This window comes from Euwallacea similis, chromosome 6, assembly GCF_039881205.1.
Source record: "Euwallacea similis isolate ESF13 chromosome 6, ESF131.1, whole genome shotgun sequence".
Classification (NCBI taxonomy): Eukaryota; Metazoa; Arthropoda; class Insecta; order Coleoptera; family Curculionidae; genus Euwallacea; species Euwallacea similis.
Window position 1 is genome coordinate 6,038,481 of NC_089614.1, and position 21,749 is coordinate 6,060,229.

Consider the following 21,749-nt stretch of genomic DNA (forward strand, 5'->3'; position numbering starts at 1 on the left):
AAGCCATTTTTTAATTGAAATTCAAATATTCTGGCCATAAAAACCGAAAAAATCATTATAACAAAATTGAAGTAATACAGGAACGTTTTAAAAAGTGCGTGAAATCAAATAATAATCGTGCTAAATTAAATATCGCAAAAAGTACAAACTACAATATTGTTTCTTGTACAAAACATTATAAAGGACAGGAAAAATTACAAAACAGGGAAGAGTGAGTTTTGAAAAAAATGTAACTAACATTTAAAGGAGATTAAAATAATAATAATGCTCGAAGTATAGCGAGCTTAAAATAAATTCAGAAATTAATAAATACATATTTTAATGAACTCTCTTATTACTAAACCCAAAAAAATTATTCTAAAAAATTTAAACAATAAATATATAGGGGTTTCTTGAAAATTACGTGCAATCTAATAATAATAAGAGAAAAATAAAAAATAAACCACATTAATTTTTCGTTTGAAAGGGGGATTTCGACCGAACAAATCCATTGCGAATTTCGAGTTCAAATCTGCAGTGAGTTGCCCAGGACTTTCGAACCAATCTATTTCCTCATGTATTAATGAACTATTGGCAACGTGGGCAAAGAGACAGCTCAAAGATGATAAGTGAAGGTCATTAATGACAGTAGTGCCTTGAAGTTATAAGTTTCTTAATATATATTGTTATCCTTGTTTATCTCAACTGTATAAAGTAAGAAAACTTCTTAATCGGTATAAAGCTATGCATAAGCAAACAAGTATTGCCAACCAACCAAGATGATTCTTTTGTTTCTTCTGAAAATATTTAGTTTTGACTTGTCGTGTTGGTAGTGTTATTTCATTTTTCATAAATAGATGTTGGTGTCATTTATGAGCGTCATGTAACCAGTATGTTAAAAATAATACATTTTTCGTCATTTAAAAAGGAAATGTTAATGAATTTTGAGTTTTCCTACGTAGAACTCGCGAAAAAGTTTTAGAAACGATGTGGATTCGCCGCGTTATCGGCGTCCTAACGACACAAAATAACGAACTATGATTTATACTAGTTTTTTTCCAAAATGGTGGGTGTTTGTTTTTGGGTCTCCTATATAGTTTTAATATCGAGTTCCATGAGTTTGGCGAAATCTAAATGTGTAAAAGGCTGTCGCTGTTTAGATACATATATTGATTGTGATTCTAAAGGATTCAAAACTATTCCCAAAAATATCCCTGATTGGGCAGAGCATTTGTAAGTACAGTTCACTTCTCACTTCCTATTTAAATATATCTTGACTCTGTCTAGTGGAATTCAGAATTTGGGGAGGCGTATATTGTTAAATTATGTTTACAGGGAAATCAATCGAAATAAGTTAACACAAATTGAGGCCTTAACATTTCAAAACTTAGAACATCTACTAGTTCTGAAGCTGAGACGAAATCAGATTGGCACCCTCAAAGATGGGGCTTTTTATGGTTTAAAACACATTCAAAAATTGTGAGTACATTTTGTTCAAATAATTTCTCCTAGATGAAAATATTTCATGCTTTGTTTTCCAATAATAATCTTCTCATTTTTTTACTAAATGAGGAGATAAGGTGTAAAGCAAATTGCAATAATAATCAATAACACCCAACAATCATACCTTTAATGATTTCACCTATGTATATCTATTTTATAACTTAAATAATTTCAAAACAATGTGATCAATAATGCTAAAATTGAGGAAATTTGTCCAAGTATGGTTTAAAGAGTTATAGATAACCTAATAAGACAAGATTACTAAATCCACTGCAATTCTTGATTCATTAAATTGTTCTGTGAAACTTTATATTAAACTCTTCATCTAAATAGTCCATATGACACATTTGGCACATTTTTTTCTTATTTTTGAAAGCTTACTATCTTGCTATTTCTGATTTGATTTTCATTACTAGAAAAAAAATTGAAAGTAATTTCTAAAATCTAACATGAATTGGAATTTAAAAATTCTCATATTTTCTGTAATTACCAATAACAATATCTACATTTATAAGACAATGCTTAGTGGTATTTGGGATAACCTAATTTGAACTACTTTAATTTTAATAATTAAAATACTTATAAGGGTTGCTCTGCGTAGGGTGTGTTTGTCTCTGTTTTAGCTTTTTAAACGAAATTGTTACTTTTAAATATAATTTATTTTATTTAAATAAGGTGAGGTATTTTCTAGATACAGAAGTTAATGAAAAGAACAATGAGAATTTTTTAAAATACCCTGTAATTTTTTTATGTCCAAAAAGCAATAATCTGTCAAACATGTCCTTAGATATCAACTAAAGCCATTAAAAGCACTACAAGGATAGTTTTGAAACCAAAATATACAATTTTGCATGGTATTTTTCTTTATTTTGCATAGTACAGAGAAAACATTCTGTTATGATTTTTTTGGTTTTTGATAATAAGCTAAAAAATATCTGAAACATAAGTTTTTAAAAATTAAGGAAAAGCAGTAGCAGCAACTTAAGCAATTCCAAAATCCTTCTACTCTAGTTACTCATATAATTTCTACTATGATATAACTGTTTTTGTTTTAAAGTGAAATATATAATATTTTTAGATTGCTGGACTCCAATTATGTAACTGTGATCAGCAAAAGTTGGCTTTATGGACTAGAGTCCCTTAGAAAACTGTCCTTGTCACATAACAGTATAAGTCAAATACATGATGATGCTTGGGAATTTTGTAGTAATTTAACTGTACTGTAAGTTATTTAGTTCCTGTGTGATGTGCAGCAAAATAATCTTGTGGCCTTATTATAGAGATCTTTCCTTTAATAAATTGGACTCATTAACAGAGGATACCTTCAAGAATTTAAACATCCTGCAAAAGTTGGTTCTAAGCAACAATAATATAGCTATTATTCGAGATAAAGCTTTTATGCACCTTCCCAAACTAAAAACTCTGTAAGTTTATTATAGATTTAGTATTTCTGTAAACAATTGGTTTATTTTCCCATGGAAATGCCAAAGGCATTAATAAATGCCTGACAGCCATTTAATATATCAGCAGATTTGAGAGTTATGAATTATTCATTGTGTGATTGTGTAACTAACAGTTTTATCAATGTTTTCAGGTATTTCAATTACAACAGAATTTCTTGGACAATTGAGGATGCAAAGGGGGCTTTTGTAGGACTTGGAGAATTAACAAAATTCAATTTAGTAGGAAATAATATAAAGTCCATAAACTCTGAAGCTTTTCTTGGCTTGAAGAATGTGGTTCTTATCAATCTAGATAAGAATAACATAACTTCAATTCACAATAACACCTTCAGTAAAGTTCCTAATTTAAAAGTAAGTCCTGAATTCATACTCTGGTCATCTCTACTTAATGTCACATAATTACAGAAACTGATAATAAATACCAGCAGCATGTTATGTGACTGTAATTTAATATGGTTCCTTGAGTGGCTAAATGGAAAGAATTTGAACATTTATGCCTCTTGTGCCTACCCAGACTGGCTAAAGGGTAGTCTTATAACTAATGTCAGCTTGAGCAATTTGACATGTGGTTAGTACAGTTGGCATGAAATAGATTTTTCAATTTAAACTGGTGATTTTGCAGATGAAGTGCTGAAACCTAGGTTATTAGAAGAGCCAGCTGGAAAAATAATGGCATTGAAGGGTGAAAGTGTTATTTTAAATTGTAAAGCTCGCTCTAGTACTACCAGCAATATGACATTCATATGGAAGAAAGATAATATTGAACTTCCAAACGCCAACGTCATAGTTAAATCCAGCATAGATCCAGATGGAAAATCAATGGAGAGTATCTCTGAACTAAAATTACTAGCTGTAGAACACTCACATGCTGGTAAATACCAGTGTGTAATCAGCAACAACTATGGAATTACTTATTCCCAGCAATCCACCATTGCTGTCCTTGTATTTCCTACTTTATTAAAAAAGCCAAAGAATGTGGAAGTTGAGGCTGGAGAAACAGTTAAGTTAGAATGTGCAGCCACTGGGGAACCTCCTCCTGTAATCGCCTGGCATAAGGATGGAGGAAATGATTTTCCAGCAGCTAGGGAACGTCGAATGCATGTTTTGCATGGAGATGATACTTTCTTTATTATAAACTCTGGATTAAGTGATTCTGGTGTGTATAATTGCACTGCTTACAATCTAGCAGGAACTGTGTCAGCAGAAGCACATGTAGAGGTAAGTTTTTGTTTAGTTAGAGGAACTTGATTTTGTTTGATCTTCTGATATTTTAATTATTAAATTCAGATACTACAAAAGCCCCAATTAGCTAACACCCTGGAGGATCGAGAATTGGCATCTGGCGAGCCCATTGTTTTAAAATGTACTGCTCAGGGAGTTCCTAAACCAACTGTAACATGGTTTAAGGATGGTGAACCCATCGTTCCTACAGAACGCCACTTTTTTATAGCGGAAAATCAACGAGTTATTATCGTGGATGCTGTCCACAATGATTCTGGAATATATGAATGTCATGTGAACAACTCTCGCGGGGGCGTTATAGGCAGGAGCAGGATTGTCATTAAACCAAGTAAGTAGCGTTAAAAAAATTGTTGTTTAGCTAGCAGAAAATCTTGTTTAGCTACTACAAGTTCCCCCCCCTTTTTTTTAAGATGTAATAGACACCAACAATATGATGGGCATAATAATAATCTCTGTAGTATGCTGTGCTGTGTTCACCTCAATTGTCTGGGTGGCTATAATATACCACACAAGGAAACCCTCAAAACCTAAGGAAACTGCAGGCTTTCCTGGTACAGAGCTTACTGAAATTCAAGCCGATTGTGCCTCAGAACGGTCGTCATGTAAGGACAGTGGGACAGGCGATTCCGCTCGGAGGTCTAGCGATGATTTTCCGGAATTTAATACGTTGTTGCATTGTCCTAGATCCGACCATGATCGGCCTATTCACCATATTGAATCCACGGAAACGGGCGATTGAAGCCAATTCACACCGTTTAAAAAAGTGACTGTTCTGGTATGCTTTAATCCCTAATAGCGTTTTGGAACGTATAAGAATTTCGACTTAAAGTTCAATGAACTTTTTATTTAATAATGTGAAAAATTATCGCTGTTTGTGTGCTGTTTAAATATTGAAAAATAACTATTGTGATTAATAATGAGGGATTTAGAAGCCGAGAGAAAACGTATTAATAGAATTTTATCGACGTTTTCTATTGTAGAATATCCATACATAGGTGCCATCTAGCTAATTGTATGGCTATCAAATTAATGATCATTCAGGCAGCGATACATGACACGTTGATGGACATTGAAAAATATTGAGGTAATCTCAGAAAACACATTGTTTCGATAATCTCTTATTCAAAATCAGAGATAGTTTTTAAGGCTATTTCGATCGTATCACTTTTGGAAAAGTAACAGTTGTTCATTACTTGTTTTGTTTTTAACTTCATACGATATTGAAAAGATTTTTTAAATGTAAACTAGTCTACGGCATTAGAAGAAATGTGATATAATTAAATAGTGGAAAATGCTTCCTCTGAACATGACAATTAAAGGAAAAATCAGGATTTCTTTTATTACCTGAAAAACAAAAATTTGTCAAGCACATTCTGATATATCGACTACAGCCACTAAATGGCATTTCAACGATAGTTCTGAAATAACCCTATCTACCAAATGCAGTGGGTTGAAAATTAGCAATTTTGAATCTCATTTTTTTTTTGCTTTACTTAAAAATATTTTTTATGCCAATATCAGTTTACGGCACTGATTTTGGAAGAAACGGACTCCCTTATTCATGAATATTGGCCAAGACATATCCAAAATACAAACTCTTAAAAATGACGCAAAAATGTGCCATTTCGGTTTTTTTTTTATGAATAGATTATATGGTCTAAAATTATATTTCTATAGAAGAAGGGTCCACTGCATTCGCCAAATATTACTGCCCAAGTGCTCCACAGTGTCCATAAACGTGTTAAGAAAAGGCTCATAATATACATGTTAAGAGTCAAATTAAAACAATCATATTTAACCTTAAGGCTAACGGAGTTTTTTGCCACTGGAATACGGTAATCTCATCAAAACCTTTTTTTAATAATGAGGCTATTCCAAATACTCAAACACTATATATTTACAGTAACACAGAGTTTCCCTGAATTAATCGAAATTCTTCTATTAAGCCAAAACGTAGTTATTATAAAATTCTAACGAGAAGTATTGCGAGAGTAATGCGCAATGAGAAGGTATCTTGTAACGTTTCGAAACTCACATTAGTTTATTTTAATCACTTGCCAAATAGAAATGTGTTAGCTTAACTGTTTCTTGTTAGAGATTTGGCAATAATTATTATTCGGTGTTGAAAACCCAATGTCTAATGCAAGAGACACACAAAGGAACCAAAAAGGATTAAAAAGACGATGTAAATGGCCTAAAATATAGCTTGCCATTGTCATTGCGCGTTCAGCACACGTTACGGTTTGTTATTTTGGTTTCCCGCATCGATTGCAGGGTGATACTTGCATGCTAACTAAAATCGTTCTGTATAGAGGTTTTGCGCTTATGCTCTCCCGAAAAAAGACTGATCTTACGTTAATTCAAGTAGTTTTAACAGTTTGAACAAAATGAGTGTTTGCTACTGGATCCAATATGCCTACTCTGAAATTTAGAAAGTTGAACAGTTTTTCTAATACATAAATAATTGGCAGCTGTTTATTAATCCGACAATGTGATGTGCAAATATTATTTTAAACAATGTGTGTTTAAAAAAATTAATCTGGTATAGTTCATGTTTAGCTATATAATGTTAAAAACACGATGTTCGTTATATTTCTTAGGTAGCATTGTATGTTCTGGTAAAATGCAATTTGTATGTCCAAATTACTGGCACCTTATAAGTATTTTTTTCCAACAGTAATCCATCTAAAAACAACATACAAAGTTTACAAATACGTCCAGTAGAAAGCATTCATTATAAGGTTCACAGGTTTCTCTGACTCCTTGGTAACAAACCGATCAGATATATTTTAGAAGTATAGTTTAGTAGGGGCTGCTTAAGCTTTAAATTTTGCATGAACTTTCAAGGCTTTTCCATTTTCACTGCCCATAATTAGTCACAGTGACTACTTCTCTTTCTTACCTTGCAGAGGTGAAATAATTACGTAACCTACAGATAAAATGAAAGTTAGGTAGTTTTAGAGCTAACCTGTAGTTGATAGGCATTAGAGTATTAAATGTCTCATTGGTAAGTTCCTTATCTAGACAATTAATATTTCCAGAAAGGCATCTTAGAAATAGGGAGGGATGGTTTCAGATATCTCAAACCTTTCGTTAATTTTCGCACCGCTTTATGATGGGTCTTTCCATCCCTTCTGTACTTAGTGTAGGCTCTGTAAATAAACATTTTATATTCTTGGTTCCTGTGTTAAGTTTGACCTGTTAGAAGGTGTGTTATTTTAAGTTTTGTACCTTGTGATATTATTTAAAAGAGGTATTATCTTTTGTTTTGTCTTTGTCCTTTCTGTAGAGCAGTAGAAGGGACTGTTTGTTCCTTACAAGTTTTATTTATTGTTTTAAATGTAGACTGTCTTTATGTATATCGTGCATTATGCAGGCAACTATTCAAAATGATTTTCAGCCATGTACTTGTTTCACTTATAAAAAACTTCTCTTTAATTGATGTTAGTGCAGCCGTGAATATTTTTTTATTTAACTTAACGAAAGCCAAACTTTAAAGAATTTAAATCAGTAATTTTTAATAATCTACGTAAGTTTATATCATATCTAATTGCTAAAACAAACACTCGAGCATCAAACTCTTAATAATTGTCCCGGTATGCGTACGTTTATCTCCTTAGCACTTATTGCCAAGACATTTGTACACATTAAAATAACGTTTTCAATGGGTGGAGTCTACATTTAATCCTACTTATTGGACCAGTTTAATTGTCTTATTAATAAGTATTATTTTTCTTTTTATGTACGTAGCCACTATAAATTGGGCTGCCTCATTTATATGTGGGGTATATCCTTAAGATAACAAATAGTTGATTTCCGATCGCAAGCTTTAAAGTTTCAGGTGTTATCTTGAATTCCGGATGTAGGCCCGGACATTGTACAACTTATATTTTAATTCCTTTTACTTTAAGTTACTGTAATGAATGTGCTCTATTTATTTAAATCGTACGCATGTGGATTGAATGTATATTAGAATAATTTAAGTATCTGTTATTCTAAATTAGCCAAAACTACAGTACCTCCCAAACACCAAAAAAAAAAGATTGATGTGAAATGTGGTTTCTGTTTTCTCATAAACAACCACACATATAAGACACGCAAAGGCACAACAAATGCTGTATGTATCACATCATTTTTTTAACCGTAATACCCAAAATTGTTTAATCACAAAAGTGTTGTTAACTTTTGTTTTCACACATACACACTCCGATTACATAGTATTATCATTGTGATGACTTATATTTTTGTCTCAAATAAACTACTCTACTGAATCATACTCTTAGATTTTTTTTATTTTTAATTTTACAATAAACACAATACATGTTACACGAAATGTGCATGTAGTCGCAATTTTGTGTATCCTTGTGAATAGCATGGTACCTACATATTTTATTATTTTCATTTAGGTGCAATATTTCAAAGATAATCGCATTTTGCTGGTAAAGCTCTTAATAGACGTACTCAGTTTTCAGATGGTAATCCCTTTATATATATGCCGTTGATTAATACGTTTATCGCTAAATTATGCAAGTCATTTTGAATTAATGATTGTGCCTACTGCTTACTCAAGTACGTGAATTTGCTCTAGTAACATAATTTATTCCATGTTTTAGCGAATTGTCTCTAAGGCTCCAAAATTGCAATATTCCAACATTATTTAACAAAATACATAGATATTTTTCAACAAGATATTATCTATCTGTTTTGTATAGTTATTTGTTTAATGAGGTGAACTGGCGTAAAAAAACTCATACTAAAATGACTTTGCTATACCGTCATAATTTCATTAATGGGCGTTTTAGCAAAATATCTCTTTAAAGTACGTAATCGCAAAATCTTAATATTTAGCACGCTAAATATTTTTTAAGTGGCTATTATCTACCTATTTCTGTTTTATTATACGATATTTACGCTCTAGCGGTTTCGTGTTTGAAGTGGACTGGCGTAAAAAATTCAAAACCAAAATTTACTGCATGATTTCAGGCGTCATTTCGCAGTTGAGGACCACTTAATATTTTATCGGTTGATGCGCGAAAGGGTACGGCAAGATCATCAGTATCGTACCTGTTTTCGAGTCTTTCGCAGACGTATATTAAAAGACTGACCAACAGCGCGCCGTCAGTTTTTTGCTCCCAGTATTCAGTTATGTGCGTGGTTTAAAAAAATATATACACATATGTATATATATATATATATATATATATATTATAGGCCATAAGGTAATTTGTAGTTACCATCAGGATGAATAATCAAACTATTGGTCGTAAGTATTTTAAATATAGGTCTGTGAAGAAGTAATGACGAAGTTGTTATTACTTTTCAGACCGTAATGCAGTTCGGTAGTAATTCCTATTTTGTTTTTCCGGTTTGAATTTAATTCTGTATTTACTGCTTTCGGAAGTTGTGCTTTATGTGATCGAAGACATTAAATTTCCGGAAATATTTGAGCGCATCTAAGCAAAGTAATCCAACCACCTGTTACTTGTAAAGATGCCTTTAGTATGGGCTTTAAAACTTACTCAATCGAAAACCCTGGTATAGAGCATTTGAATTTTCGACTAGTTTATGTTTGTTCTATATATGACTTTTAAAGAGTCCTGGCTCGATAGAGTTATATATTAACTTTGGTTCTACTTTAATTACGTTAATGGAACAAATTTGCATTCAATTTAGCATCATCTAGGCCATTTGACTTGGGACTATGTAATGCCTTTTGGCGAGAATGTTTGGTTGCCTACACTCGGAAATCTCGAATTCTGTTTTATTTTAATAGCGTGGTCAGTTAAATTCGGCGCTATTTTAGTAATTATGGTGCAAATTTGTGAAAACTGCTCCTTAAAAAATTTTAAGTTTTGTCGTAAGTTTATTTAAAGCTCACATATCCATTTTTTAATTTTAATTGGCGGGAAATTTTAAACCTTCTTCGCTTCATGGCATGGTCTGATTCCTAACCTAACCTTGAACCAAACAAAATTGTAATTACAGTGTTATTGAGAATAGAATGAAAGTCATCAGATTAATTCACCATCAGAACCTTTTCTAATTCTATGCCGGTAACGTAAAGCAATAATCATTCCTTATTCTCATTCCTTTTATTCCTAGTTTTAATATGTCTTCTCGTCAGTTACTGGAATGCTACGACGGTATATTTCCCTTGTTTTGTTTATTTAATGTTTATTTCATTCGGACATTCACTGAATATTGTTGTTTTTTTCTATTGTAGAAAACTCGGAGGTATGTCTGGCTTTGTACAGGAAATCCTTAAAGTCAATCGACTTGGCCCGTGAAGGAACTCATTTCGATGGACAGTATCCCCACATTTTTGTTACTTTGGGAGCATCAGTAAGTCTTTGTTTGATTACTTTTACAGGTTCAATTTTATTACACAGTAATTGACTAACCATAAGTGCTTTTATTGACATTACTGCATTTATCCGCTCACTGCCCTCATTGGTATACTACAGCTAATTGGGATTCTCCTTAGTTACTTCTGCTTGTGCACTGCTAAATTTTACAAAGGTCAGCTTCAAAGCTAGAAATCGTACGTAATATAGTCACAAGGTCACCTCTTCTGGGGTATTTAAATAAAGTTTATTTACAAAATAGCTATTTTTTAGCATAAATTATAATTTGATATGTTAATTGGAGAATTATATACAAAAATAGAAATCCCAAATTAAAGTCATGTTGATTTCATTAGTATTTGAAAGATCAAATTATTATGCTGTTAGTAGTAGTAAATAGTTCAAGTTAGTTCAAGGCCAAATTACTATTGTGCTGTTAGTAGCTTTAAAAATAAAACCCCGTGCCTGAGACATGCCCACTTATAACGAATTCAATACCACAAAGGTGTCAATACTCATATCATTAGTGGTATTGCACTAGAAGTATTAATACCAGCAAAGAATCTGTCTGAAGTAGTCTTGAAATAGCCTTTATTTGTCTCAAAGATAAAAAATATTTTATTAATTGATAATAATATTATTTCACAACCAACTGGTAACTTTTGGTAGTATTTTATAGATGATACGCCAGGTAGTAGGATTAAAGTAAAATAACAATAACTGGATAGATGAGATTGCAGTAATGGCAAATAGCAAGTCAAAACTTTTTTCATGTTTCTCTGAATGTGCTGTTAAGATATGCACAAGCTAGTTTCGATCGTAATCAATAGTCTGTCCAATACGGCTCCATTTCAATCTTTATATGTATGTAAATAGGACTGTAGTTTAATATGTATTTTTTATTTAACAGTATGTTACCCATTGAGTATCCAAGTAGTCATCACAAAAATAAAAAACTTGTAAACAAGAGAAAGATTAAGTCTTAAATATATTATATATAATATACTTCATACATACTGTTATCTATATATATATATACATATATATTCATACATACTGTTATCTATATATATATATATACATATATATTTGTTATCATATAGTTGTTGGATTTAACTATACAAAGTCAACCAAATGGCATCACTCTGATAACCAGTTAAGCCCCAAAACTAAGATTTCCTTTTCTTACTTACTATACATATGTTAATATATTTTTTTATTTTTAAGGGTGACCTAGCTCGTAAAAAAATCTATCCAACATTATGGTGGCTCTACAGAGATAACTTACTACCGTCCAATACTCACTTTATTGGATATGCTAGGAGTAACACTACAATAGAAGACATAAAATCAAAGTGTGAGCCTTACATGAAAATAAGAAAAGGTGAAGAAAAGTTGCTTGATGGATTTTGGAGTTTGAATTATTATATTGCTGGGAAATACAATGTTCGAAGTGACTTTGAGAAATTGAACCAAGAAATAAGTCAGTATGAAAAAGGACCAGTAGCAAATAGATTGTTTTATTTAGCTTTGCCTCCATCTGTTTTTGAAGATGTTACCATTTTAATCAAGAATACTTGTATGGCTGAACGGTAGGTTTGGTCTAAAAATTAATTACAATACTTTGAAGTAGGAGTATATTTTAGGGGTTGGACAAGAGTCATTATAGAAAAGCCTTTTGGACGTGATTCAGCTACTTCTCAAAAGCTGTCTGACCATTTATCTTCCTTGTTTACTGAACCTCAAATTTACCGTATTGATCATTATTTAGGCAAAGAAATGGTGCAAAACCTTATGACTTTAAGGTTTGGCAACCGCATTTTTGGACCAACCTGGAACAGGGATAATATTGCTTCCATTCAAATAACTTTCAAAGAACCTTTTGGTACTCAAGGGAGGGGAGGTTATTTTGATGAATTTGGCATAATAAGGGACATTATGCAGAACCACTTGTTGCAGATTTTGACTTTAGTGGCCATGGAAAAACCAGCCACTATTCATCCTGATGATATAAGAGATGAAAAAGTTATTAACTCAAAAATAAATTACCTTGTTAGTAGTTTGGATAAATTTCAGGTTAAAGTATTGAAAAGCGTTAAAACTTTGGCTTTGAATGATGTAGTATTGGGGCAGTATGTGGGGAATCCTCAGGGAGATGGAGAAGCCAAAACTGGATATCTTGACGACCCCACAGTTCCTCCTGGTTCAATCACCCCTACTTATGCAGCTGCTGTCCTTAGGATAAACAATGAGAGGTGGGATGGTGTGCCTTTTATTTTGAAATGTGGCAAGGGTAAAAAGATTCTCTTACATTAATTGTAATACCAGTAAAAGTGTATTTTCAGCTCTTAATGAAAGGAAAGCTGAAGTGAGAATTCAATTTGAAGATGTTCCTGGTGATATTTTTGACGGTAAAGCCAAACGAAATGAGCTTGTCATTAGAGTACAGCCAGGAGAGGCTTTGTATGTAAAACTTATGGTTAAAACGCCAGGAATGGCTTTTGATATGGAAGAAACAGAGCTTGATCTCACTTACGATCATCGATACGAGGTAATTGCACTGTTCATTTAATTCATTTATACAAGTTTTATTATATAGCACATCAAACTGCCTGACGCCTACGAACGTTTAATTCTTGACGTTTTTTGTGGCTCTCAAATGCATTTCGTCAGGTCTGATGAACTCAGCGAGGCATGGAGGATATTTACACCTTTGCTTCATCAAATTGAAACTGAGCTAATTCAACCCATTCCCTACATTTATGGTAGCCGAGGGCCTAAAGAGGCTGACGAGTTATTGAAGAAGCATAATTACAATTATACGGGCTCTTACAAATGGTATAAATCCAACAAATGAAGAGGAATTTCGTAACAGGGTACATACAATATTTATACATTCCCCTTTTATGTATTTTTATATTGAGAAATTTTACTGTTATTTATGAGATTTGTTAATGGTTTAGGTCTTTACTTCCAAATATTGGGAAGGTTTTAAATGAAAACACATCGTTTGGTTTTTGGCGGTTTTATTTTATCAACTCAAGTTATGTTATTCCTAATAAGTCCCGTATTAAGGCGTCCCAAAAATCCTAGACCTCCTGAAATCGCTGAATTTATTTTACTAACAGAATGAACATGAGATTTGATAACTGTTATCAATGACACTCAATGCCAATTTATTAACACCCATACTATGGCTCTAGCATATTCATTTGATAAATGTGTGTTGCCGAGAGTTTGTGCTAAATTGTAGGGGTTAGGTGACCAAATACTTTTACACCAAGTGTTTCTGCTGTAAATGTAAATTAAAAGTAAGAAGCAGTCATGCTGTTATTTTTTCTTCGTTTTACTCTCCAACTTTTCGTCCCCGGCAATTGCACTTTTCAACCATATGGTTAAGCTACGTCTTCATAATAGGTTTAATAATTTGAGTCTTAAGGTTTTCACGGTGACGTAAATATTTAAGCCTGCGAAAACCTAATCACTAAAAGTATTGTCCTGAGATATGTGGTAATACTGAGGCTTGTCGAGCCAATAATTTGTTATTAATCTTTAGTATGGGTAACGTAATTGGCGATCTAAGCGATTTGTTGCAGAAATTATTAATATATATTAATAAGGATTCAAATTTTTAAAAATATGTTTATTTTATGAAAGATCAATCACTTACACTTAGAAAATGGACGGAGTCTTTTCACATATATCACACCACAACCGGTAAAGTCTTTTGAGTGGAAGACTTGACAAAGGATTAGTAAAATAATGTAAATTATGTTTTGGCAAAAACCTGCACTTTACACATTTGCCGTTTGGGCAAGGAATTTGCCAATTTGCTGATAGCTTGATGACTATCAGAGTAGTTTGAGGATTGCTTGCAAACTGAGTATTGGAGGCGCTTTGAATATGTTTAGAGAGACTCCTATTTCAAGTTGCTGTAGTTGGTCTCGTGTCCGATTTTCTGCGACCTAGTTTATCTTTCGCGTGACTGTATTTTATTATTTACATGCTCTTATTTTACTTTCCAAGACAAATATTCCTTACAACGATTTGGAATAGTCGTCGTTTATGAACGTTGTACACAGTTTGCGAGAATTGTCAAACTATTAAGGACCGATCACGGATTGTCTACCGAAACAAACCCATAAGTAATTATAATCCTAATAAAAATTCTTTCTCAAAAATATCTGATTGATAAACTACCTACATACACTCTATTCTATACTTTGATGGCTCTACTATTATTCTCCTCAATATCATAATTATAAACATAGTTAATTACACTTTTATTCCCAAAATCAGGAACCTTAAATCCTCTAAAGATTTGGCAGTCATAAAAATATATAATCTCAAATAGATACCACAAAAAGATGCATAAACATGACTGTAGATACATATTTGTTTTTATATACTGTTTGTTTATGCACCAATATTAAAAGCTCAGATTTAGAAACATTATCAAGTCCACATTTCTAAAAAGCAACTAATCATATGAGTAAGGTGTTCAGGAGATTCAAGCATCGCCATGTATCCTGCGTCCGGTATTAGTTCCAGAAACGATCGTGGAATCGTCTAAAACAAATATTGACCTATAGTGTCAATTAAAAACGCAAATAGTAATTTATTTAAGTAGCTTAACATCACTTTAAAGGTGTTAAATGGCCAAGCAAATGATAGTTTAATAGTTAAATGCTGACCTCTAATCTCAATTATTATTATTATATCACACTTGTGGGAACATTATATAAATTCCTTTCCTTACCCTTTCCATCTCACATTCTTGAACTAAAGTCACACTTTTATCTTGCAAACCATGTACAAGCAAAGTAGGGGCTAGAATTCTTCTATGGAATGATGCATCTCCCTCTGGCCAATACTGCCCTTGAATTAAGAATTCTCTCAAATGTGGTGGCACTGTAGATTCTTCCTCAAAAAACTTGAAGTTTTTGCCTCGTGAGGAGTAAAAGAAACTTCTAAGACATATACAAATAATTCTTGTATTATGGCAATTTGTTAATAATTTACCTTTTCAAACCACAATACATAAATGGATAACATAAATTATGCGCCCATCCATATGGAGATATATCATTCATATCAGCAGGTGGGGCCAAGGGCGTTGGACCTCCTCCACTAATTAAAATTAATTGTGCTATTCTTGTTGCTCTATTAGGATACAAGGCTGTAATGAGACTGCATCTACAATTTACAAGTTATTACTTGGAATGCAATTAGCTAATGAATGGAGCATACCCATAAGAATGACCAATAAGGATGCATTTCCTCTTATCATCCTTTTTCATAAAATAATCAAACACTGACATAATTTGGCTTAAAATGTTTGTGAACTGATACAAACTTGCTTTGTTAGGAGCTGAACTAAAGCCATGCCCAAGCAAGTCAGGTGCAACAACTTCAAAACCATTAAAAGAAAGATTGTGCATAAGTATATTCCAGATGTCAGCTGTAGTTCCCAAACCATGAATTAACATTATCAGAGGTTTAAGCCTATTATGAACACATCTCTTTAGATTTGAGGGACTAGAGGTTCTGGATATTTTTCCATTTGATTTTCTGGAGTAGTTTCTATGTGCAAATGCAGAATCTATTTCTGATTTTTCATATGCAAAATTATCGACGCCTTCGGAATGGCCGTTTTTCAAACATTCATTAAAGGCTTCATTTAATGTATGTTCTACTAACTGCTCTGCAAATTTTTCTAATTTTTCTATTGTACTGTTTTCAGATGCTACTTCTATGCTAAAAGTTGATATATATCGTTTTGATAATGAATAATGTGTAAGAATTATGAATATGACTTACCCCCCTTTGTCACTAAGAATGTCTTTTTGAAGTGATGATCCATTAAAATTATTTGAATTCCTATGTGATCTCCTGATTGAACTTCTGAATGAACAACTGCAAAAGGTGTTCCTTAAAGGTTTATTCTTCATGAACCAATATTCATCAGATACAGAGCTTCTTTTTGAGGCATCTTGGGTCATTAATAACGACTGTCTTACTTTCTCTGGGGTGAGGTGTATTACTCGAATTTTAATCTTCGATTCGATTGAAATAATCTCACTGTCCTTTGGGGGTATTGGATCAGAGGGATGGATGCGATTTACTGATGTTAGAGCTCCAAATACTGCCCTCCAAGTATTTGCTACTTTGGGAAGACATCCCTTTGTTGATGAGCTTGCCTCCTCCATCACTTTTGTTTACTGTTATGTCACACCCATAGTACTGCTTTAAATTGCCTCAATAAAGGACTCGGTGGAAAACAACCTACACATATTCGAATGTAATATGTTTTAATTAATGTTGGGAGCTTTTAACTGTAATAAGTTCCGTTCCATTCATTTCTCAGGAGTCCATATGCACTTTTGAATTAAGTAGCTTATCTGCAGGAGGGAGATATTGTGTTCATTGTAAGAATAAACAAACGTAACGTAACGATAAATTATTGACTCAAATTTACACTTATTTGATCATTTTCAGGGTATATTTTTGTATTTCCATTTTTCTTTTGCAGTTTTGTTGTTTACCAATTTTTGGGACAAGATTTGGTATTTGATTTGACAATACGTTCGTAGTTCAGTTGACGTTTAAATATTTTGACAAATGATTGATGAAAGTCGTATGTGAACGTTCTAGCACACTATCTTCTCTCCTCTTGCATCTTCTCAATATAGACAAAGATCAAGAGATGTTCAAATGGCTATCAACACTCCTTGTTGTTAAATGAGACAACTCTTCAGTAACCCAATTTGAAATGAACCAATCAAATCCTTTGAATTTTATTTTCCAGTTCAAGCCCACTTTTACTTTCTACTTTTTCCTTTCTCTCGAAAATGGGGTTATTGGAGTTATCGGTTATGACAATACTTGAAAGTAAACATAAATTGGAGAAAATAGCCCCACTTTTCATTATCTTTGAGCACTAGGTTGTACCGTTACGACCGACTACTCCGCTTTTTAATACAGTATTATATCGAAAAGTATTACAATATGACGAAAGTATTTATAGTTTCTGGCTGTAGAACCCCCATAGGTTTGTATTCTGCTTGGCTATGTGATAAATATTAAGAATGAAAGCATATCCATGGATTTATAGGAAATTTCCAAGGGCAATTTGAAAGGTATCCTGCACCTGAATTAGGCTCCATAGTTATCGGAGAGGCCATAGCTAGAGCAAATTTGAAGCCAGAGGATGTGGATCAGTGTATTATGGGGCATGTATGTTCAAGTTATGTATATAAGTGTATATATGTGTGTATATGTATTTGAGTTTTAAACAGTACTTCTACCTATTGAGTATACCATCACAAAGGACAAGTAAATTGGTGTTGAAATTTTATAAAGTGCCAAAGTGGCAGTCACGAATTAATTTGTAGAATTTTCTTTGTAACATTGAAATTTGCCAAAGAATCACCTTTTCACATTTGTTTAGTAAATCAATTTTCAAAGAATATAATGGGTACTGGGTACGACTCTAGACATTCCTCTATTTAGATCTATATGTATCTAATTTGGGGCACATTGTATTATTCATAATCATAATAGGAATAACAGTAAATGTGTGACACACTTGTTCCCTTTGAAGTGTGCTATGAATGAATTTTTTTGAATTTTATTTGGCATGTAGAATTTTTCCTTAAATGTTGTAAATTTTCTTTAATTTTCTTAATTTAAGGTATTGACAGCAGGACTAGGGCAAAATCCTGCTCGACAAGCTGCCATTAATGCCAAAATTCCATATTCGGCACCCTCATTTACTGTGAATATGTTGTGTGGATCTGGACTCAAGTAAGATTTTTTTAAAATTGATTATTAAATGTACTGCGTGACCCAAATCAAATATACATAGTCAGATTTTAGTTATTATTAATGACAAAGATCTAAAATTTGGAATATCAATATGACATATAATTATCACCAACTTTGGTTAGCAAGGTACACCTTTTAATTCAAAATTGAAACTGGCTTGAAATTACCTTTTTAATGGCTCATTACATTTAGTCTTTTGATAAATCAATTACTTATAGATTGATGTTTGTGTTATTTAATTTTGCATTTGCCCTCAGAACACAAATCAAGTTTCAAAAAGCATTTTTTTAATTTTTGGAGTACCCGTGACCAAACGACATTCGTTACACCCTGATTGATTTCTTTTTGACACATACAAATTACTGTATATTATTTTTAAATTTCATTGCACACCTCTTACAACAGTAATGCTAATGAAGGTCACATGCGCCAACAGTAAAATTTGCATTCAAACAGCGCCTAGAAAAACTAAAATAAAATAATTCTAACTTGTATGATAAACAAAACTATTTTAAAGCACATTAGGTTAAATACATAGAGTGACATCAGGGGTACTCACTGACGACTATCCCATCCCATGAATAATACATTATTTTGAAGTTCTTTAAAGTATTATCTCCAGGGCATGTCCAGTTCAAAGCTCACTATTGTGATTTTGGAAATCATTAAACTGACACGCAGTCCTAGACATACTTAATCCTTATTCAGTCCTTTCATACATACCATTCCTATTTAAGAGGTGTCAGGGGATGATTGCGTCGTCCTCCAAAAGTGTTATATTCCTAGATGTGTTAAGGGATAGCAAACCATTAATATATATATAATTTATTAATATATTATATATATATATTTTATATATTTATATTAATATATAAAAACATCAATGGCCTTAGCATAGATCCGTGAGGGATACCACACTGTATCTTTTTTCTTTTAAACTATTTTCAACTCTCATGTGATTTAGAAAAGTCGCCCAAAATACATTGTATTGTCGCTGATATACGGCTCATCAATTAAGAGGCAAGAAAACAAGAGTATTCATTCATATTATGTGCCGTGATGTTCACATTCAAAGGTATCAACTTCATTTTGCTTATAAGTTCATTTGACGATTGTTCAAGTTCTCGCTAGGTATAATTTGCTTCGGAAATTCTCTCGCTGCAATGGCTTTCCTTTTCCAGGCTCAAAATTTTACGATCTATACGACAGTACACATTATAATAGGATAGTTATGTAGAAAAATTCCTTATCTGGTGGAGACAGTGCATATTTTTTACAAAAGTTCTCAGACTACACAAGGAGAGATAATCTACAGATCACCGTTTTTTATTCTTAGGGTTTTAAGAGAAATATAGACATCAAATTTTCTATTCCCTTTTTGGAGAAACGTTTCCAGAGTGTAGTATTCCGTAAAACGGCGCCCCAAACAGTACTATACTTCTGTTGCGCGAATCTACTAAAATTAACTTTAATATATAACCTAGCCCTACGCCCATGTCCTGTTTTCGACAATCTACATATCAAACACGAGCCACACGAGGCAGCCTCATAGTTGGATAAACCAGACAAGACAACTTGACAGTAAACATTATCAGTATACAGATTAGAACAGAAATAATGTATTAAAGTAGTCATTCATGTATGTTATCTCGCAAAGATGCTTAAACTAAATTAACCAAATAACTTTATTCTGGCACAGGTACATGCTTATCTTATTTACTTTGTTCTTTAAAAACTGCACGTTCAAAAATGCTTAAGCCAAAGCAGTGCATGGAAACAGTCTAATAGACTGTATTCTTTTTTTGAAGTTACTTTTTCTTGGCTTTATAATTTTGTTTTGTAATACGGACCCCAAATTTGGATTACATACATATGTTTTATGCGATTCGTTTTAAAATTACGACGTCGTTCCGAAGCGCAATGGTAAGCTTCAAATTTGGGCCACCCTGTACGTTCGTTGTACTTATGCTCTGTCGTGCCATGAAGGTTTTGCACATGAAAAAGAAACAGCACGTGTAATATTTTAATTATTCAGGACTGTAGCCTTGGGGTACCAATCCATAAAAAATGGGGATGCCAGTATATTGGTGGCTGGAGGGCAGGAAAGTATGACTCGTGCCCAACACTCCACGTATCTCAGAGGGGCTAAATTAGGAGCCCTAAATTTATCTGACACCCTGTTATCTGATGGTTTAACTGACGCTTTCAATAATATTCACATGGGAAATACTGGTGTGATTATTGAGTATAAGTGTATCTTTCTTTATGTGACATGCTTTTCTAATAGCTGAGCATCTAGCAAAATCATTCAACATCTCAAGGGAAGCTCAGGATGAGTTTGCAGTGGGCTCCCAAGCAAAGGCTGTCGCAGCCATTAACAGCGGCTTTTTTGACCTAGAAATAGTGGCAGTCCCTGATAAAAGAACAAAAGCTCTTATCGTTAAAGATGAATTCCCTAAGCCAGATTGCACCCTTGAGAAATTAGCCAAACTAAGACCCGCATTCGAATCGGTAAAATACCGCTTTTTAACTAGTTTTAAGGCTAAAATGATGTGCGTTATTATGTAGACTGGCACTGTGACTGCAGGAAACGCTTCTGGAATCAATGACGGAGCAGCAGCTGTAGTTTTGGCAAACGAGGAACAAGTAGCAGCAAAAAAGTTGACTGCACTAGCTGAGATTGTTGCCTTCGCTGAAGTTGGGCTCGATCCAGTATGCATGGGGCTGGGTCCTATTGAGGCAGTCAAACAAGTGGTAAAGTTTTGTTGTGTAAATTTCAGAAAGTGAAAAAAAGTACTTATTAAGTAATTATTTGTACAGTTAAAAAAAGCACAGTGGACCAAGGATGATGTAGGACTATATGAATTGAATGAAGCGTTTGCTGTACAGAGCATAATATGTATTAAAGAGCTAGGGCTTGATGCCAGTCTGGTTAATGTAACTGGAGGGGCTGTAGCACTAGGTCATCCTATTGGAGCCTCAGGAACAAGATGTTTAGTTACTTTAATTCATAACTTGAGACGTCTAGGGAAACAAAAAGGAGTTGTGGCCTTGTGCATTGGAGGTGGCATGGGAATTGCCATGGCTGTACAGGTTTGCTGATATCAGTTTAATAATTTTTTTCCCTTGTTCACCTACGAAAATCCATAACACGTATTGAGTGAGGGTTAGATAGAAAATTAAAATAGCTGTGCGTTAGAATCACAAGGTGCTAGGTGTCGACCAATCAGAAAGCAGTAAATTCTATAACGTGTTGTCTGTAAAATTAAACAAAGTTTTATTAAATTTTCATAAGAAATATATTTGTATTAGTTAATTAGACCGAATATATCCCTAATAACTTAACTAAAATGTTCAAAGGAATGACAAAATTATCGCCTAAGCAATTGTA

General features: G+C 33.1%; 4 protein-coding genes across 7 annotated transcripts; 3 read left to right on the top strand and 1 right to left on the bottom strand.

Moving 5' to 3' along the window:
* Positions 1-826: 826 nt before the first annotated feature.
* Positions 827-8,463, top strand: lbk (lambik). Its single transcript, XM_066390799.1, has 9 exons — positions 827-1,212; positions 1,315-1,458; positions 2,561-2,704; positions 2,763-2,906; positions 3,077-3,296; positions 3,351-3,513; positions 3,568-4,163; positions 4,233-4,515; positions 4,598-8,463. The coding sequence occupies exons 1-9, from the start codon at positions 1,043-1,045 to the stop codon at positions 4,924-4,926; spliced, it is 2,193 nt and encodes a 730-aa protein (XP_066246896.1). The 5' UTR covers positions 827-1,042; the 3' UTR covers positions 4,927-8,463.
* Positions 8,464-9,292: 829 nt separating this feature from the next.
* Positions 9,293-13,547, top strand: Zw (glucose-6-phosphate 1-dehydrogenase Zw). 3 transcript variants are annotated; one of them, XM_066391481.1, is made up of 7 exons: positions 9,293-9,450; positions 10,411-10,529; positions 11,759-12,123; positions 12,178-12,556; positions 12,608-12,824; positions 12,877-13,082; positions 13,131-13,547. In XM_066391481.1, exons 1-7 carry the CDS (start codon positions 9,429-9,431, stop codon positions 13,386-13,388), a joined length of 1,566 nt encoding a protein of 521 aa, XP_066247578.1. In that variant the 5' UTR covers positions 9,293-9,428; the 3' UTR covers positions 13,389-13,547. The 3 variants fall into 3 exon arrangements, with proteins under 3 accessions (XP_066247578.1, XP_066247576.1, XP_066247577.1); XM_066391479.1 differs by lacking the exon at positions 9,293-9,450 and adding an exon at positions 9,907-10,044; XM_066391480.1 differs by lacking the exon at positions 9,293-9,450 and adding an exon at positions 10,166-10,330.
* A 612-nt stretch (positions 13,548-14,159) lies between these two features.
* On the bottom strand, positions 14,160-17,119 carry LOC136409576 (protein ABHD8-like). 2 transcript variants are annotated; one of them, XM_066391177.1, is made up of 6 exons: positions 16,868-17,119; positions 16,352-16,816; positions 15,782-16,288; positions 15,554-15,727; positions 15,291-15,501; positions 14,160-15,100 (listed from the first exon to the last, which is right to left on the bottom strand). In XM_066391177.1, the coding sequence occupies exons 2-6, from the start codon at positions 16,738-16,740 to the stop codon at positions 14,987-14,989; spliced, it is 1,395 nt and encodes a 464-aa protein (XP_066247274.1). In that variant the 5' UTR covers positions 16,741-16,816; positions 16,868-17,119; the 3' UTR covers positions 14,160-14,986. The 2 variants fall into 2 exon arrangements, with proteins under 2 accessions (XP_066247274.1, XP_066247273.1); XM_066391176.1 differs by having other exon boundaries at positions 16,352-17,119.
* A 254-nt stretch (positions 17,120-17,373) lies between these two features.
* On the top strand, positions 17,374-21,656 carry Acat2 (Acetyl-CoA acetyltransferase 2). The gene is made up of 7 exons (XM_066390828.1): positions 17,374-17,582; positions 17,646-17,767; positions 18,225-18,337; positions 20,394-20,590; positions 20,646-20,869; positions 20,927-21,112; positions 21,179-21,656. The coding sequence occupies exons 1-7, from the start codon at positions 17,540-17,542 to the stop codon at positions 21,458-21,460; spliced, it is 1,167 nt and encodes a 388-aa protein (XP_066246925.1). The 5' UTR covers positions 17,374-17,539; the 3' UTR covers positions 21,461-21,656.
* Positions 21,657-21,749: the final 93 nt, after the last annotated feature.

Coding starts and splice junctions, on each gene's coding strand:
- lbk (XM_066390799.1), top strand. CDS start 1,043: ATGGTGGGTGTTTGTTTTTGGGTCTCCTATATAGTTTTAATATCGAGT. Junction 1,459..2,560: donor TTAAAACACATTCAAAAATT/GTGAGTACATTT, acceptor TAATATTTTTAG/ATTGCTGGACTCCAATTATG. Junction 3,514..3,567: donor CTTGAGCAATTTGACATGTG/GTTAGTACAGTT, acceptor GTGATTTTGCAG/ATGAAGTGCTGAAACCTAGG.
- Zw (XM_066391479.1), top strand. CDS start 9,996: ATGGTGCAAATTTGTGAAAACTGCTCCTTAAAAAATTTTAAGTTTTGT. Junction 10,045..10,410: donor AAAAAATTTTAAGTTTTGTC/GTAAGTTTATTT, acceptor TTTCTATTGTAG/AAAACTCGGAGGTATGTCTG. Junction 10,530..11,758: donor TTGTTACTTTGGGAGCATCA/GTAAGTCTTTGT, acceptor TTTATTTTTAAG/GGTGACCTAGCTCGTAAAAA.
- LOC136409576 (XM_066391177.1), bottom strand. CDS start 16,740: ATGGAGGAGGCAAGCTCATCAACAAAGGGATGTCTTCCCAAAGTAGCA. Junction 15,502..15,553: donor ATGTATTGTGGTTTGAAAAG/GTAAATTATTAA, acceptor TATATGTCTTAG/AAGTTTCTTTTACTCCTCAC. Junction 15,101..15,290: donor AAGAATGTGAGATGGAAAGG/GTAAGGAAAGGA, acceptor TATTTGTTTTAG/ACGATTCCACGATCGTTTCT.
- Acat2 (XM_066390828.1), top strand. CDS start 17,540: ATGACGAAAGTATTTATAGTTTCTGGCTGTAGAACCCCCATAG. Junction 18,338..20,393: donor TTGTGTGGATCTGGACTCAA/GTAAGATTTTTT, acceptor TTAATTATTCAG/GACTGTAGCCTTGGGGTACC. Junction 20,591..20,645: donor TATTCACATGGGAAATACTG/GTGTGATTATTG, acceptor CTTTTCTAATAG/CTGAGCATCTAGCAAAATCA.